This window comes from Miscanthus floridulus, chromosome 5, assembly GCF_019320115.1.
Source record: "Miscanthus floridulus cultivar M001 chromosome 5, ASM1932011v1, whole genome shotgun sequence".
NCBI lineage: Eukaryota > Viridiplantae > Streptophyta > Magnoliopsida > Poales > Poaceae > Miscanthus > Miscanthus floridulus.
The window spans coordinates 29879097-29895321 of record NC_089584.1 but is presented as its reverse complement, the minus strand read 5'-3'; the positions used below and the strand labels follow the sequence as shown (position 1 = coordinate 29895321).

Sequence of the window (16225 nt, the reverse complement as noted above, 5' to 3'; positions counted from 1 at the left end):
CTACGGATCGTGGAGTTCCACATCGACGCAGATGTGCTCGGGCAGCCCTCCGGTGAATAGTTTGGCCTTTTGGCCCGGCGACAGCCTGCCTGCATGCACCGCCCGTGCCTGGAACGCCTCCATATAAGCATCAACTGTGGAGGTGAAGGGAAGGCGCGCCAGGTCGGAGAGATGATTGGTGCTATGGGGCGGACCGAACCGCTGTTGATAGAGTGTGCGGAAGTCATCCCAGATTGGGCGCCCAGCATCAGACTCGAGCACCAGGTACCACTGCTGGGCGACGCCGGTGAGGTGGTACGACGCGAGATAGACCCGGTCTTGATGGCATGTCTGATGGCCATTGAAGGACTGCTTGCATTTGTTCAGCCAGTCGAGTGGATCCTCCTTGCCGTCGTATGTCGGGAACACGAGCTTGTGGTACTTGGGAACCACGTGACCCTCCTGTGCCCCTTCCATCGGCAGAGGAACAGACATCCGCGCAGGTGCCGACACCACCGGAGCCGACGCCATTGGCATGCCCCCCATGACGGACTCGAAGGAGGGGATCGGCGAGGGTGACGGCGGGAAGCAAATCTGCGTGATCGGCACGCCGAACTGGCTGGCCGACGTCGGTGGAGCCCTTGGTGCAGCGGTGGTCGCCATTGGAGCTGATGGCGCTGAAGTGGACGTCGGAAGCACACTGGACGACGTAGATCTTGCATCCGGGAGTACGGGCGTAGATGAGGCCGGCAGCGCAGCGAAGTCGGGCTGCGGCAACTGTGGTAGGTGCGCTGCAGTGGGCAGGTCCCGCCCATCAATGGCCGTCAGGCGCTGCGCCATGTTGGTCATCTGAAAGTTCAGCAGGGCCATCTGGTTCTGAATGCCTTGGATGGCATTGGTGAATTCCGTCAGAGCTTCCGCAGGGATCGCGTACATCTGCGGCGGCGGTGAAGGCTGCGAGGTGGGGGGAATCAGGGTCCCCGATGTAGCAGGGACAAGGGTGCCTGATGCGGCTGGAACCCCAGACGTGGGGGGGCTCGAGGTGGGTGGAATTGGCGGCGGAGCGGCCCCAGACGTCGACATGATCTCTGATACCAGGTTGTTACGGCGGCGGGCTTTGCTTCGAAGGAAGTATGGAGGAGATCGAGGAACGCGAGAGCAAGCTAGGGTTTGGCGGGCAGGAGCCGTGGTGGCTGCGGCAAGAGGAGACGATGAACAGTAACGAGCCTGGACACCCAAGGGAGACGGTAAGTCTCAATCCCAGGTTTTTTCCTCTATTATAATTCTTTAATATTTATACAAGTAGATCTCAACCGACTCAAACCTAACTCAATCCAATAACCAACTCTAATAGATAACCTTCCTATATTCTAGGACCTGATAACTAACAGGCCGGCTAAGCCGGACTCCTAGCCAACCAGCCGGCTAAGCCGGACTCTTATCCAAGCGTCTACGCCTATAGACCTTACCGACCATCAACTCTATATTATCATATCTTTGATATTTGCTGTTTTCTGATTCATGATCCCATTTACTATGCAGATTTTGAAGTAGATATGAATGGGAAGAGATATTCTTGGCAAGTAAGTTGCCCTTCAAAGAGCACATTTGTATTTTTCACATCTACTTGTCTAATTAGTAACTGTAATATATGTTTTTCAGGGGATTGCAAAACTACCGTTTATCGATGAAGCTCGCTTGTTGGCTGAGATAAAAAAAAGTTGAGCATACTTTGACGGTATGGTGATGAAACAATTTGCAATTCATTTATGCATTACAAGGCACAATGAATAAAATCTTCTAAGATTTCCTTTGTTTTTGTCGTCTTCTGTGTAGCCTGAAGAAGCAAGGAGAAACAGCATCATGTTTGATATGCTTTTTGTGAATGGCTCACATCCACTTTCGCCTTATATCTACTCTCTCAACAGCAAATTTGAACATCTGCCTGACAAAAAGAGAAATGAAATTAAAGAAAAGCTTGATCCTTCTGCTAGGTTAGCTAAGCTCAATCAGGACTGTTGTTGATTGACAATTAATACTATTTTGTTAAGTGTGTCTGTATTGATATTTCTGTACTGACGCTTTCTTTTGTTGTGTGGACTGGTGGGGAAGGGGTTGGGGATAATGATTAAAAGAGCAGTGAACCAGTTTGCCTGCTAGTTAATTGAGAAAATGTGGCTGATTTCTACATGTGCTAAGAGATTTTTTTTTCCAGATATCTTAACACCTGCTCTTATTTTGTACAGTGGAGGAATGAATGGCTACATAACACTTTGCAGTGGGGATCCATGCCCTCCTATCTTCAGGTCTCCTGTGGATGGGCTGGAGGATATTATGGACAATCAAGTGATGTAAGCTTAACCCCTTTGCTTGACATGTTTTGGTACTTGTTTTATTGCTATATTGAACAATTTTGGATTTGGTATCAACCAGATGCTCAATCTACAAGCTTCCAGATCATCATAAGCACATAGCCTGTCCGCCAGTTGGTGTTATCATACCCAAGAAGGTTTGAAACTTGTATTTTAGTGTCTAGCTGTGTGGCATAAGCATCATGATATTAGCTGTTAATAAGGACTCTGTTCAATCTTCTCTGCAGACTGTTGAAGCTGGTGATCTGAAACCACCTCCAGTGCTGTGGCATGAAGATAGTGGCCGGCGGCCTCATGATAATAGCAACAGGTTTTTCATCACCCTTTTTGTTTTTTATTTAATGTTTCTGTGGGCTAACTGAAAATCCTGATCTTATAAAATGGTTCTTAGGCAAAACCCACCTGGTGCCATATCAGGCCGTCAACTTGGAGAGGCAGCTCACCGACTTGTCATAAACAGCTTAAATGCTCAGGGTAGGGGGCAACATAGTGGCACATCAATGCCATACCAAACTATAATGAATGGCTTGCACCATCTGAATGTAGTGCCCCCTGTCAGCAATCAAGGCATGCCTCCACGAGTGGGGCAGTCTGCTGGACCTCCTGGATGGTATGTTCCTAGGGGTAGTGTATCAAATGGTCAACCACCAGCTTATGCATCATCAGGATCAGGTCATTATCAGTATGAAAGGTCAGGGCCTTCGCAATATGAACAAGGTAACCATGGAAGGCAACAATCTCACACATATGCAAGAGATGGCCTTCATGATACACGAGGCAGGGTTCCACCTGCATATGGGTACCAGCAGAGCAACATGTATCCACCGGGTCCTGGATTGTATGGGCAACCTCCGTCAGCATATCCTGGGGTCCATGGTGGAGGCTACCAACCCGCTCCATATGGCGGAGGCCAGCAGTGGTAGCAACAATCATATAGTTCGTATGCTGGGCAAGGGCCCTACGGTGGCAGGCCACCACCCACAAGGGCTGATTCAAGGTCACAGCAACCACAGAACCGTTATGGTGCTCTAGATAGAAGTTCAAGCCGGTGGCCTCCATCTGGATACAGCAGATAATAGATTGTGACCCAGTTTATGTTATAGCTCATAATCTGTTGTTAGTAGAGCTAGGAGAAACTCAGCTAAAGCATAGGCAGAATAGTCTGCAAAGTCTTGTGAGTTGTGACCTTCAAGCAGCTAGGTGGTGGCATTAAAGATGGGAGGCAAAATTTGTATGCTACTGCAGACTATCAGGTACTGGTGGTTGGTCGCCATTGAAGCAGCTAGGTTGTGGCAACAGAGGTTTTGTGAAGCAAGATTTGTATACTACTGTTATCAACGGGCCATCAGGCACTGGTGGCTGGTCGCCGTTCTTTCGTTTGTGGTTGCCATTTATTTAGAAGATGTTGTATAAGCGCCCTGGGGCTTAAATAGGTTCCGATGAAGAATATTTTTGAAGGACGTTTACTCTGAGACTTGACAAGTTTTGGGGGCATTTTGATATCAGATAAGTGTATGTAGGAGTGCCTATTTTCAGTTTTGATGTTGACTGTATTCCAAGTCTTGTATGAACTCATTAGATGTCATTAATGAAAGTGGGACTTATCTATTATTCGTGTGGTATGGTTGCCAGGTGAGGAAGGAAACGTTATGCTTCGTAGTTGTTAAGACTCTGAAATCTTACAGTTGTAGGAGTCCAGAAGCTACGGCGGAGTGTTTGGTGGATGCTCCAACAACAATTGCATTGCATGGCGTTCTTAGGCCAACACGTATTTCGTCGCGCACTCACAAATTCGTGCGAGACATCCAAGGTCGGTGAGTCCAAGTCGGTTGGGCGGCCTGGGGACAAGGAGAAGCTCATGCGGCTGGTCCTCGACGCCGCCAGCGACGAGGACGTGTCCGTGATCCCTATCGTCGGCTCTGGCGCTCGCGCAGTTGGTGTTCAACGACCGTCGCGCCAACGACGAGGTGTTCGACCCCCGGATCTGGGTCTCCATGTCCGGTGACTCCAGCCTCCGGACGCTGCTGGTCCAGCCGATCGTGAGTGCGACCAAGGAGAAGTGCGACCTTGGCAACCTCGACGCCGTCTCGAGCTTCCTGTCGCGCACAACTGGATTTAGGTTCTTTGCCGAGTGTCTGAGGCCAAATTGTGCTCGGCAAAGCCTTTGCCGAGTGCGGTACTCGGCAAAGAACACACAGCAAAAAATTAATCGGCAAAGAAAAGCGATCGTCATGGCGCCGGCCCCGTTGACGGTCACTTTGCCGAGTGCCAACCCTACAGACACTCGATAAATTTTTTTTGTCGAGTGCCCTCTATCCGGCCCTCAGCAAAGATGTTTTATTTTTTTCTAAAAATTCTTTGCCGAGTGCCCCCTGGCCGGCGCTCGGCAAAGTTTGAATTTAAAAAAAAAAAAAAAATTCTTTGCCGAGTGCTCTCTGGCCAGCACTCGGCAAAGTTTGAATTTTTTTTAAAAAAAAAATTCTTTGCCGAGTGCCATGGTCATGGCACTCGGCAAAGCTGGAAAAATGGTTTTTCGAGCGCCCATTTTTTTTTAGCTTTGCCGAGTGTTGTGACCATAGCACTCGACAACGGGGTCCTTTGCCGAGTGTAACACTCGGTAAAGTATCCCAAAACAGTAATTTTTAATTTTTTTACATTCCATCATAACAAATAAATTCATGCAAACATATATCACATATATATCTCATCCATCACATATATATCCCATTCATCACATATATATCTCATCCATCACATATATATCTCATCCATCCGCACATATCACATCCATTACAATATATATCACATATATAATAATAAGTGCTCAAGTCCATCCAAATAAATCCACAAGTTCATCACAAGTCCATCAAAGTCCACAAGTGCATTACAAGTATATCACAAGTCCATCACCAAGTAAACAACAAATGAAAAAAATACAACGTGCACTCATCTCGGCCACTGCGACTGTGATGAAGGCCAAACTCCATCATTCAGAGGTGCATGAGGTGGATTATTCGAACCACTGTCAGATGAAGACTGTACAAAGGAGAAAAGATTGCATGTGAGACAAGATTATTTGGATAGCTAATCTAGGAAGGTAGAGGCCATACAAGCAAAGCACAAGTGAAAGTAAAAAACTTTCATACTCATAGGAGTAGCTGCAGCTGCAGGACACGGAGGTAGAACCAACATCCCAGCTGGCAGAAAGAAGCCTATACGTTGCCCAAGCCCTTGTAGGAACTCCGTAATGTCCGTCAGCCTCTGCGCCTGGGCCTGCCGCTCGGCCCGCTCGGCCTCCAGCTGGGCCGCCATCCTCTGTTGCCCGGCCTCCAGCTCCTGAAGTTGCCTCATTTCTTGTTCCAGCCGAGCCTGCAATATTTCACTCTAATGTTTCAGTAATGCAAAGCTAATTAAGGTGTGTAAAGATCAATGTACGACGAGTAAAACATGAATAACCTCGAGTGCGTCGACCCGGTGCTGTGCAGCGGTCGGCCATGTGCGAATGGTCGGGCTCTCGCTCGTGCTCCTTGCTTGGATCTGGAAGAGAGGGGGGATAGAGGCCGTGTCGATGACGCCGTCGCCAAGCCAGAACCGTCCATGCTTCTTGCCTTACCCCGCCCTCATGACGGCCTCTCCATCGAAGTCCTGGGTGCTCGGATCGTGGTCTGACCCATAGAGCGACCTCGCCACCTCAGTGTACTCACTGATGTGAGAGTGGACGCTCGGGTTCGTGTATGCCTCGGGCGGGTCCTCCAGGTTGAAGGAGACATCGGACGTCGCCTTACCCTTATGGGCTAAACACCATGCCTGGAAGTCCGAGCAAGCCTGGCCACTATATGACGCCGACTGCGAAAAAGACAGCACGATGATTAGAAATCAGGTAGAACTGAGCGTCACAATAGATAAATAAATTCGCGTACCAATGCTTGTTTGTATCCGGCGAGGCTGCGGCTGCCTTGATGGTGTGCTGGACCTTGCATCTGCAAACAACGGTCCCGGGCATCCCTGTGCATCTTGAGGTACTCCTCCATAAACCATCTCTCCACCATCATCGCCTAGCACTCGGGATACGCTTGGCACCACCAGGGAATTATCTACACGTCATCAAGTATTGGACATATATGAAGATCAAATTAAACCAACTTAATCTCAAAACGAATCAATATTGATGTTCTTCATTTACCTCAAGGTACTGCTCCTGGGTCAGCTGCATCTCTCTTGCGTCTTTCTTGATTTTCCTCTCTCCAAGCTTCGACCTGTAGTAGGTTACGATGGCCTAGATGCGCACCTCGTGATGCATGTCGGTGACGAGTTTTTTATAGACTTTGGTAGTCACCTGCTCCGCCCTGGCCTCAAATCCCTCCTCGCATCTGTAATAAGTTTGTATACAAAAGTGATGTATCCGTTAATTGTTTCAAGAAAAGTCCAATGAATGCGACGTCTTGAACAATGTTGTGCGAGGGAGACTTACCCAAAACTCTGCCTTCATCCACGCCGTCTTGTTGGGGTACTTCGCATCGATGGCGACGGCGTAGTGGTCAAACGAGTAGGCCGGCTCCGTCTTCGATGCGTACGTGACAATGCCGAGGAAGTGTTGCCTGCACAGAAGACTCAAGATGCCGTTGACTAGCCGTGCGCTACCACCCGACACAACCACCCAGTTCCTGTACAAGTGATTAAGAAAAATTATTAGTTTTTTTCATCATATTATATGAAGTAGTGGTGATAACATATAAAGTTACTTACTTTTGCCCTTCGGGGCGAATCACTGGTCGTTGGTGAGGAAGCGAAACCTGTGGGAGGCTCGCGGGACCTCGCAAGTAGACACTCGAAGAGGAGTCGGAGGAAGCGGAATCCGTGCCTGCCGCCTCCGACTCGTCGTCCTCGTGCGGCCCCTCCTCCTCGTCCGTCTGCCGAACCAGCTCCTCGTCCGTCTCATCCACGGGCGCCACCTCACGAGGCGTGGGAGGAGACGGCCCCCTCCTGCGGCTGGCGGTCCTCCTCCTCCTCCTCCTGTCCGATCCCTCCGCCTCCTCCTGCAGCCGGCGTGGTCTTTGGTAAGTCGAGTTCACGGACCTATGACGGTCACCCGTCATCTTTATTCAATCACCTGCAATAATAAAGAAAAACAAGACGTAATTAGAAATAGGTGAAAGAAGGGTATCATTTTCTTGTGGGGTAGGTTGCCTTGATCCATGCTAGGATTGAAGTATGGCTTATAAGACAAACAAGCCCAAGCGAACAGGGTGATGTGAGACTGATTGACATGCAAATACACATATATAGTTTGTTGGAGAGGGACCTGACACTGAGAGGGGTCTTTTAACTACCTTAGAGGGAGGGTTTTCTTGTCCCTTTCATTTTTATTTGCTCTCAACCAACTCTATTGGATTAGGCCACTGCCTGGTCTGAGTGTAGTGTGTGGGATCTCTCCTAGTAGGCTAGCATTGTTGTTTGTATGAGATCTTTCTCCTTCCGAATGCACAGAAATAGCTCAAGATATCTCATATGTTATGTTCAGTCAATTCTTAGGCATTTAAATGTTTTTCCCAGCATGGGCAAGGGTTGTCCCTCTCACAAGCAAAATGTACAAGCCATTTCTCAGTGCAAAATGAAAAGCAGTCGATTTGGAAGCCTTTGGAATGTTCTTTTGGCAAGGCAATTATACCTAACTTTCATCAGAAAATCGCCCAAGCCCATTCTGTGGAGCTGTCAAGTTTGTTATGCCCCATCAGTTTGTGCCTTTTCTTTTGCTTTGGAAACTAGCTACTACTATGTATGCCCTTGAATTGTTGGAACTAACATTATTGCTCTCCCTATTGTGGCATCAATTGCGCCATTATTGCGATAATTATTGTCTTGAAAACTATGTAGTTATGCATTTGCACAATTTATTTGATGGGGGCCTTTCTGACTATGACAACATAGGATACTACCACGAACTGTACAGGAACATCCCCCTAAAGCTATCATAGTCACGGATAAAAGCATACAACTAAAAAAAAACCAGTAAAGTTAAAAATTATGAGTAAGAATCTTGAGTGAACTATCTTTCTTTTCTATCCATTTAAAGTGTGATATTCAGATTAATATATCTTTGGATTTCCAATGCCCACATTTCTGTCGAACTATTATTCTCTTTTCTGTCGAAAAAAGTTTGCTCTATCAATTATCAAAGGATGCTTTCTCAGAAAGTCTAACACTGCTCTGTTGTAAACCCAAGCCATCAAGCAGCAGCCAATAGGGACGGATGATGGATGCTAGTAGTAGAATAGAAGAAAATAGTCCTCTCTGTCTCCGTGTGTGTGTTGATGTTGGCAGGAAATCAAATCAAATTATGAATGAAAATAAAAACTATACTCTACTAGGCAGGCAGGTTCAGACTTAGAGGCTGCGGATGGGAAGGAAAGAATGATTGATACTAAACAAATAATGGAATGGAAAGGAAGGGAATCGAATCCCATGCATACCAGCAATGCAATCGACGAGAATCCACTGATTCTTTCTTCTGTCTATCGAGTCGAGAGGAGAACATCCAATCCAATCCAAACAACGGAAACTAAAATCCATCTCACGGGCAGCAGCACAGCACAGCAGGAGGGTGGCGAGATGACAAGCCAAGAGGATGAAATCGGCCAGGCAATGGAATTTGGAATTTGCAGGATACCTACCTTGTGGAAGACGAGGTTGTTGGCGCCGTTGTGGACCTGGCCCTGTGGGCGACGGCGGCCGGGTTGGCGCGGAGGAGCAGGTACTCGAGCTCCCCGGCGTCGCCGTTGAAGCCGATGGTACGGCAGCCGTAGCCGAGCGGGCGGCTCGGGCGCGCGGGCGGCCTGGCGGCGCGGGCGAGCGGGCGGTGGCGCGTGCGTGTGTGCGGAGTGTGTGGGCCGGCCCAGACGGCGGGGTTAAATCCGGCCCTAGATCTGGCGTTCGGCAAAGAGTTTTTTAATTTTTTTTAATCATCTCTTTGTCGAGTGCCACCCGACCTGGCACTCGACAAAGAAAGTTTTTTTTTAAAAAAAAATATTTGCCATGTGTCCCCGATATAGCACTCGGCAAAGTATTTTTTAATTTTTAAAAATTCTTTGCCGAGTGACAACCGAGCTGACACTTGGCAAAGAGAGGTTTTAAAAATTTTTAAAAATCTTTGCTGAGTGTCTTCTCCTGACATTCGACAAAGATTCTCCTTTGCCGAGTGTCTTCTCCTGACACTCGGCAAACCATTTTTTTTTTACTTTTAATCTTCAAACTTTTTCTACAGTCCTTATACAATACCTGATACTACATGTTTCAATGTGGCATATTTCTCAGACTTTTTCTATATCTCTTTAATTTATTTCATTTAATTGAATTTTCTTGGATAATTCAAATTATAACTACTAGTCATTCGAATAATGAAAAAATTAATGAAAAAATAATATTCATGTTATTTAGTATAATGTGAGGCCGTATCCAGGAACAGATCATCAATTTCGAACATCTTGTTCACGAAACATGACCACGGACTTGCGGTCGAGTTGTTTTTAAATTCTATAAAAAGCAAACGAAGTCCAAAAATTATGAAACTTGTCAAGATGTCAAGATATCATATGTGGAGGCTGTAATAAAAAAAATTGAGGAGGTTTCGCGCAAGTTTGTCACGTATGATGTTTACCACCTCGTCGCTACTCTTCACGAAATCATGAAACTTCTTCGGAGATTCTTCGGTTTGCAAGCATCGTACGTAACAACGTGCACGAAATCTTCTGAAATTTTTATCATAGCCTCCACATACGATATCACGATATCTCAACAAGTTTCATGATTTTCGGACTTCGTTTGCTTTTTATAGAATTTAAAAACACTTCGCACGCAAGTTCGCGGCCATGTTTCGTGAACAAGATGTCCGAAATTTCGGGTCCGTTCCTGAATACGGCCTCACACTACACTCAGTAACATGACTATCATTTTTTGAATCATTAAATTCCATTATTCGCACCACGTGCAGTTCAAATTTATATTTTTTCGAAAAAAAATTTAAGTAAACGAAATAAAGTAACTAAATATATCAAAAAGCCATAAAAATTCTTAAATTCTAACGAGGAGTTCCTGATACTTTAAAAGGACTGCACAAAAAATTTGGAGGCCAAAAACAAAAAACAAAAAAAAACTTTGCCGAGCGCCGAGGCATGGCACTCGACAAAGGGAGTCTTTAACGAGTGCCTGCACAGTGGGGCACTCGGTAAAAGTATTTCAAAAAAAAGTAATTTTTTTAATTTCTCTCTTTGCCAAGTGCCGAATTAGTGGGCACTCGGCAAAGACATTTCAAAAAAAATATTGAATCTTTGTCGAACGCCGTGTCAGGGGCACTTGGCAAAGTATTTTTTAAAAAAATCTTTGCCGAGTGCTTTACCGCAGGCACTTGGCAAAGAAGGACGTGGTCGAACACCGTTACATGGGGCAATCTATACCGAGTGCTGCTTTTTGCCGAGAGCTTGGCACTCGACAAAGAAGTCCTTTGCCGAGTGCCCTTTTTTGTCGAGTGCCCGGCACTCGGCAAAGAACTCTTTGTCGAGTGTAATTCTTTGTCGGCAAAAAAAAAATCTTGCCCGAGTACCCTTGCCGTCGGCAAAGACCCGCCTTCTGGCAGTGGCGGGCGTTCACGGGGATGAACAGCGTGTTTGGTTGGTGGAGGCGTCACCATCAGTCCGGCCGGCATGGAACCATTCCTGCCAGGTTCGGACGATCACTGCAGCTGTTTGGATTAAATAATTGGTTGAACCGGGCTGCTGTTTGGTTCACGGGGACGATGACTGGTCGGTAGCGATGAATTCCGGCTGCACACGGGGCCTTCTCTCACAGTTTAGCTGCCGAAAGATTTGCGATTAATGCTTGAATTGCACGGGAGGAGCCAACGATCACCGGGGTGCAGCCCCTGGTCCGAACGAGAGGTGCACAAAAGATACAGGCAGGTTCAAGATATGCCATGTTCCAAGCATCATTGTCTCATAAAGGTAATAACTTCTACCTCCGTCCAATACTAGATGTAATTTTTGTTGAAGTATCTAAAATCCTATCTTATTATAGTTACTAATTAGAGGCTTTGACGAAGACTCCATATTAATTTTCACCAGACACGCTAGAAAAAAAATCTAAAATTCTCACAATAATCAGAAACATTTGCCTTTAATTTAGTACACTCTAATAACAACTATTAGAAGGCGAGCAAGTAAGCAGGGATATGATATGCAGTGGAGTCGCTCCTGGTCTTGTCTATGATAGGTGTGAGGTGTGTGTGTGTTTCATCTCATCATCTGGTCTTGTCTATGATGCACAGGGAATTCTATCATTTACCCAAACTGACATCAATTTCACATCATTGTTCCCAATGCTATTTTGATCACCACCGTTTGCTTTTACTGTCTGTACGAGGGATTCCTAGTGCAAGGTGTAACAAATTTCAGCTGTAGAAAGTAGAAACATTACAAAGTTGCCAAACAGAGCCTTATGAGACAATGATACTTGGAACATGGCATATCTTGAACCAGTCTCTGCCCGTAGCTTTTGTACACCTCTCGTTCAGATCAGGGCTGCACCCAGTGACGGTCAGCTCCTCCAGTGCAGTCAAGCCCTGCAAACCTTTGGGCAGTGAAACCAGCTTGGGACAGCAGCGTATCTCCAGAGATTCAAGCGTCGCAAGTTCACCGAGCCATTCCGGAAGGGCTTTCAGTTCCCTGCAATTTAGAATCTTCAGTCTCCGCAGGTTAGTGAGGGACCGGATGGCCTCGGGCAGAACATGCAGCCTCTCACAGTATTCGATCACTAGGTCCTCAAGCTTTGGTCTGTGCCGCAACAACCTCCACTCGTTCGAAGAAACATGACAGTTTTTAATCCATAATCTCCTCAGAAGCGATGATGGTGGTACGGCGATCCTACCAACTGATAACATCGAGCTGCTGCCGGACACCGACAAATCTGCTATCGCATCAGGCAGGCACGGCTGTGGTGTCAACATTGGGCATTCAGTTACAGTGACAGTTTTAAGAACAGGAAACTTGAATAGGTCTGGTTCTTTGTCCTTGTGATCGGTTACCGGTGATGTTAGCCAAATCTCCAGGTTGGGCATGTCTTCAAAGTGGAGTTCCTTCAACGATCGGTATAGAGTACCTTGGTTTATTTTTACAGGCATTTGAGAGTCCATGCTATGAACACCGGTGATGTGGCGGAGCTGAAGAGACTGTAGATGCGGAAAATGGCCAAGGTGCGGAAGGCAACTACAATGATGGATGTTGCTGAAACTGATGGAAACAAGATTCGGAAGCAACAGTTCCATGCTGTTCATCATCCAACTGGAAAATTTAGTGCCCAGATAACCGTCTATCTCAAAAACTTCGAGGTTTTCAGGTGGCATGAGGACTTCAAGAAATGCTTCAGCACTTATCAGTTCTTCGATGGAACAAGACCTGGTCCATGACAAGGTCAAGCTGCTTAATTTTTTCTTCTTCCTTAAGTTTGCTCTCATGGCATCAGTTGACGGATCCTTCATGGGTGACTGGCATTCAATTCTCAGCTGACCAGTTAAAACATTAAGGTGCTCTAGCTCTGCAATACTGCTATTTTTGTCACCTACCGTAAGTAGGGACAATGTTTCAAGTTTTGTCCATTGCCCAAATCCATGAGGCAGTCTCTCCAAAGCTGAGCATTGGTTATTTCTCAGGTGCTTTAGATTGCTGATGCTTATTATGCCATCAGGCAACTTTGTCAGCTGTTCGCATCCAACAAAGTTCAAACTTTCCAACATCACAAGGTTGGATATAGAGTCAGGCAACCTGGAAAGACTCCAGCACTGGAACAAGATCAGGATCTTCAAATTATGAAGATTGCCGATTGATTCAGGCAATTCCTCCAGACCAATATTCCAGGAGAGATCCAACGTCTGCAAGTTTGGTAGATGGCCGGTTGATATAGGAAGTGATAAACTGCTTGAATGATGTGACAAAGTAAGAAATTGAAGCTCTTTAAGGCCGCCAATAGATACTGGTATTTCTGACAGACTGCTGCAATGAGACATATTCAAAGTATGCAACCGTCTTATCCGGCGTATTGAATCTGGGATTGACTTGAGATCATTGCATTGTGATAAATTCAGGTGGTACAAATTTGAGAGGTTACCGATATTTCTGGGCAATTCTTGGAGAATACCACACTGTGAAAGGTTAAAAAAATGCAAATTTTGGAGGCTGCATATATCATCAGGGAGACTTTGGAGCTTACCACAACCTTTTAGATTCAAGGTCCGCAAGTTTTGGAGTTTACCAATGGAGTTTGGCAATGTCTCAAGAAAATTGCAAAATGACATGTTCAGATTTCCCAGGTTTTGGAGATTCCCAATCGCATCTGGTAAGTTTTGGGGGCTACAGGCTGAAAGATTCAAGGTCTCTAGATTTTGAAGGTTGCATATGGACATGGGAAGAGTACAGAGATTGCTGCAATTGGATAGGTACAGAGTATGCAAATTGTGGAGGCTGCTGATGGAATTGGGCAGAGTTTCGATTGGGGATGAAGAAACATCCAAGTACCTTAGGTGTTTCAGTTTGCCAACCATTTGGGGAAGCTCCGTAATAGGGCTGCCTCCCAAATCCAGTACGCGCAAACACCTGGACTGAAGAATCAGCTTGATGTCAAGATTATATCCCCATGAATGGAAGGCACGAACTCTGCGAAACATGCTCTGAATAACTTCAGGCGCTCCCATGTCATCAGCCAGTGATACATAACAGCATCCTTCAGTGTGACCATTAACCTGGTTAGAAGTGATTGTCTGAACCTCATCCCTTGCAACAGATTGTGCAAGGTCATGCACCAATTCATGAATCATATACTTGACATTGCCGTCTTCTTCTAATTCCTTTGATAAATCATGCTCCTCCACTTCCTGAAGGAATGACATCCACAACAAGTGCTCAAAGCAGTCATCCGCTCTATCAAAAAGCGATTCGCTGCGATACTTTGTAGGTTCAATGAAACCAAGAGCAACCCATTGCTGAATAAGCTTATCCCTGTCAATCTCATGGCTCCTAGGAAACACCGAACAATAAGCGAAGCACTGCTTCACACTAGGTGCCATCTGATCGTAGCTAAGTTTCAGAGATGGCAAGATCGTCTCTTCCTTCTCCATCTGCCATATCTCACTGTCCTTGACAGCCACCCATGAGTGTTCATTTTTGTTGAACCTCAACATGCTCCCAAGAGCCTTCGCTGCTAATGGCACGCCGCCACATTTGTGAACAATTTCTTTGCCTACCTTGACCAGCTTGGGATGCAAATTCTCGTCCCCTTCCTCGAATGCCTTGTACCTGAATACCTCCCAGCAGTCGTCGTCCGAGAGACCCTCGAGCACGAACGGCGCCACCGTGCGAACCATCATGGCAACCTTCAGGTTCCGTGTAGTCACTATGATCTTGCTGCCGCGCTTGCCGTCCTTGAGGAGTAGCCGCAGCATCTCCCACTCCTCCTGATTCTCGCTCCACAGGTCGTCGAGAACGAGCAGATACTTCATCCCCGTGAACGTCCGCGACAGGAAGCTCGAGACGGCGTCGAGGTTGTCAAGGTCGCACTTCTCCTTGGTCGCGCTCACGATCGGCTGGACCAGCGTCCGGAGGCTGGAGTCGCCGGACATGGAGACCCAGATCCGGGGGTCGAACACCTCGTCGTTGGCGCGACGGTCGTTGAACACCAACTGCGCGAGCGTGGTCTTGCCGAGTCCGCCAAAGCCGAAGATGGGGATCACGGACACGTCCTCGTCGCTGGCGGCATCGAGGACCAGCCGCATGAGCTCCTCCTTGTCCCCGGCCCGCCCAACCGTCTTGGACTCATCGACCTTGGAGATCGTCTCGTGCCGGGGAGGAGCGGATGGGTATCCTGGCGGTTGGATGCCGGGGTTCAGGCGCAGTCTGTCTCTTCCAGCGGCGATGGATTCCAGCCTGCGCCTCAATGACTTCAGCCTGCGGGCCATGGCGAAGGAGCGGAGAAAGCAGGGGTTGGTGACGGGGCCGCACGCAGTGCTCTTCCGCCGCTCGGAAACGCAGAGATCTGTGCGGCACTCATCGAGGAGGTCATCGATGTCGTGGGCGACGTCCCTGAGCCTGCGCAGCCAGTCGCGGACGCCTGCATCACCGCTGCCGCCGCGCGCCTCGGCGTCAGAGAGGACTTCCCGGACGGTGGTGAAGTCGCGCTCCATGGCCCTCAGGTCCGCCCTGAAGCTCCTCAGGAGAGCAAGCTCGGCCCAAATCGAGGAGCCGATCTTAGCCAGCACCCCATGGACGATGCTCGAGGCAAGAACTCCTTCCGCCATGGACCCCTTCCCTTCCCTCCGTGTTGCTCAAATGCTCAGCGGCTCCACTCGACCATGTTTGGTCAAACTTGACATCGAGTTCTCGTGGACTGCCCGCGTGTGGACTGTCCCCGTGGATTTTTCTTCCCCAATTCCCACCCGCCGCGAGACGCGTACGCGCCGAGCAGGTAATCAAGCGCGCACGGTCAACGGTCATTGCGGACAATGGAACCGGGCGTCGGCTATCTGGGGTCCAGCCATCAGCGTCTCGCATTTGAAATGCTAGCATATATACTCTGTCCGTTCCTAATGTTGTATAACTAAACTTACCAATTCATAATATTTGTAATGTGCACTTCCACTGATTTATGTAATCTCTTGATAAAATTGATCCTTGAGTGGTGGTGTTCATATATGTATACTGAGCCTTTTACCTGCGTGCCATTATGAAAGATGGTCCTGACCTACATGCCACTAAAAAGTTAAAACGCACCCTGGTGCCATGACGCTAAACTTTCTTGCCTTCCACGCCATTTCGTCTACCTTCCATTCGTTTTTCACC

At 47.4% G+C, this 16225-nt stretch overlaps 2 protein-coding genes and 1 pseudogene across 2 annotated transcripts; 1 reads left to right on the top strand and 2 right to left on the bottom strand.

The window, feature by feature from the left end:
- Positions 1 to 523: 523 nt before the first annotated feature.
- On the top strand, positions 524 to 3894 carry LOC136454475 (5'-3' exoribonuclease 3-like; annotated as a pseudogene).
- Positions 3895 to 5185: 1291 nt separating this feature from the next.
- LOC136451882 (uncharacterized) lies at positions 5186 to 9211 on the bottom strand. The gene is made up of 8 exons (XM_066452562.1): positions 9023 to 9211; positions 7098 to 7461; positions 6823 to 7015; positions 6535 to 6721; positions 6272 to 6445; positions 5808 to 6197; positions 5498 to 5720; positions 5186 to 5387 (listed from the first exon to the last, which is right to left on the bottom strand). The coding sequence occupies exons 2-4, from the start codon at positions 7445 to 7447 to the stop codon at positions 6704 to 6706; spliced, it is 561 nt and encodes a 186-aa protein (XP_066308659.1). The 5' UTR covers positions 7448 to 7461; positions 9023 to 9211; the 3' UTR covers positions 5186 to 5387; positions 5498 to 5720; positions 5808 to 6197; positions 6272 to 6445; positions 6535 to 6703.
- A 2160-nt stretch (positions 9212 to 11371) lies between these two features.
- LOC136451881 (disease resistance protein RGA2-like) lies at positions 11372 to 15809 on the bottom strand. Its single transcript, XM_066452561.1, has one exon. It carries the CDS (start codon positions 15682 to 15684, stop codon positions 11836 to 11838), a length of 3849 nt encoding a protein of 1282 aa, XP_066308658.1. The 5' UTR covers positions 15685 to 15809; the 3' UTR covers positions 11372 to 11835.
- Positions 15810 to 16225: the final 416 nt, after the last annotated feature.

Excerpts from the sequence above, each read along its gene's own strand:
- LOC136451882 (XM_066452562.1), bottom strand. The coding sequence starts at position 7,447 with ATGACGGGTGACCGTCATAGGTCCGTGAACTCGACTTACCAAAGACCA. Across the intron at positions 7,016-7,097 it reads ATTCGCCCCGAAGGGCAAAA|GAACTGGGTGGTTGTGTCGG; the intron begins GTAAGTAACTTT and ends TCACTTGTACAG.
- LOC136451881 (XM_066452561.1), bottom strand. The coding sequence starts at position 15,684 with ATGGCGGAAGGAGTTCTTGCCTCGAGCATCGTCCATGGGGTGCTGGCT.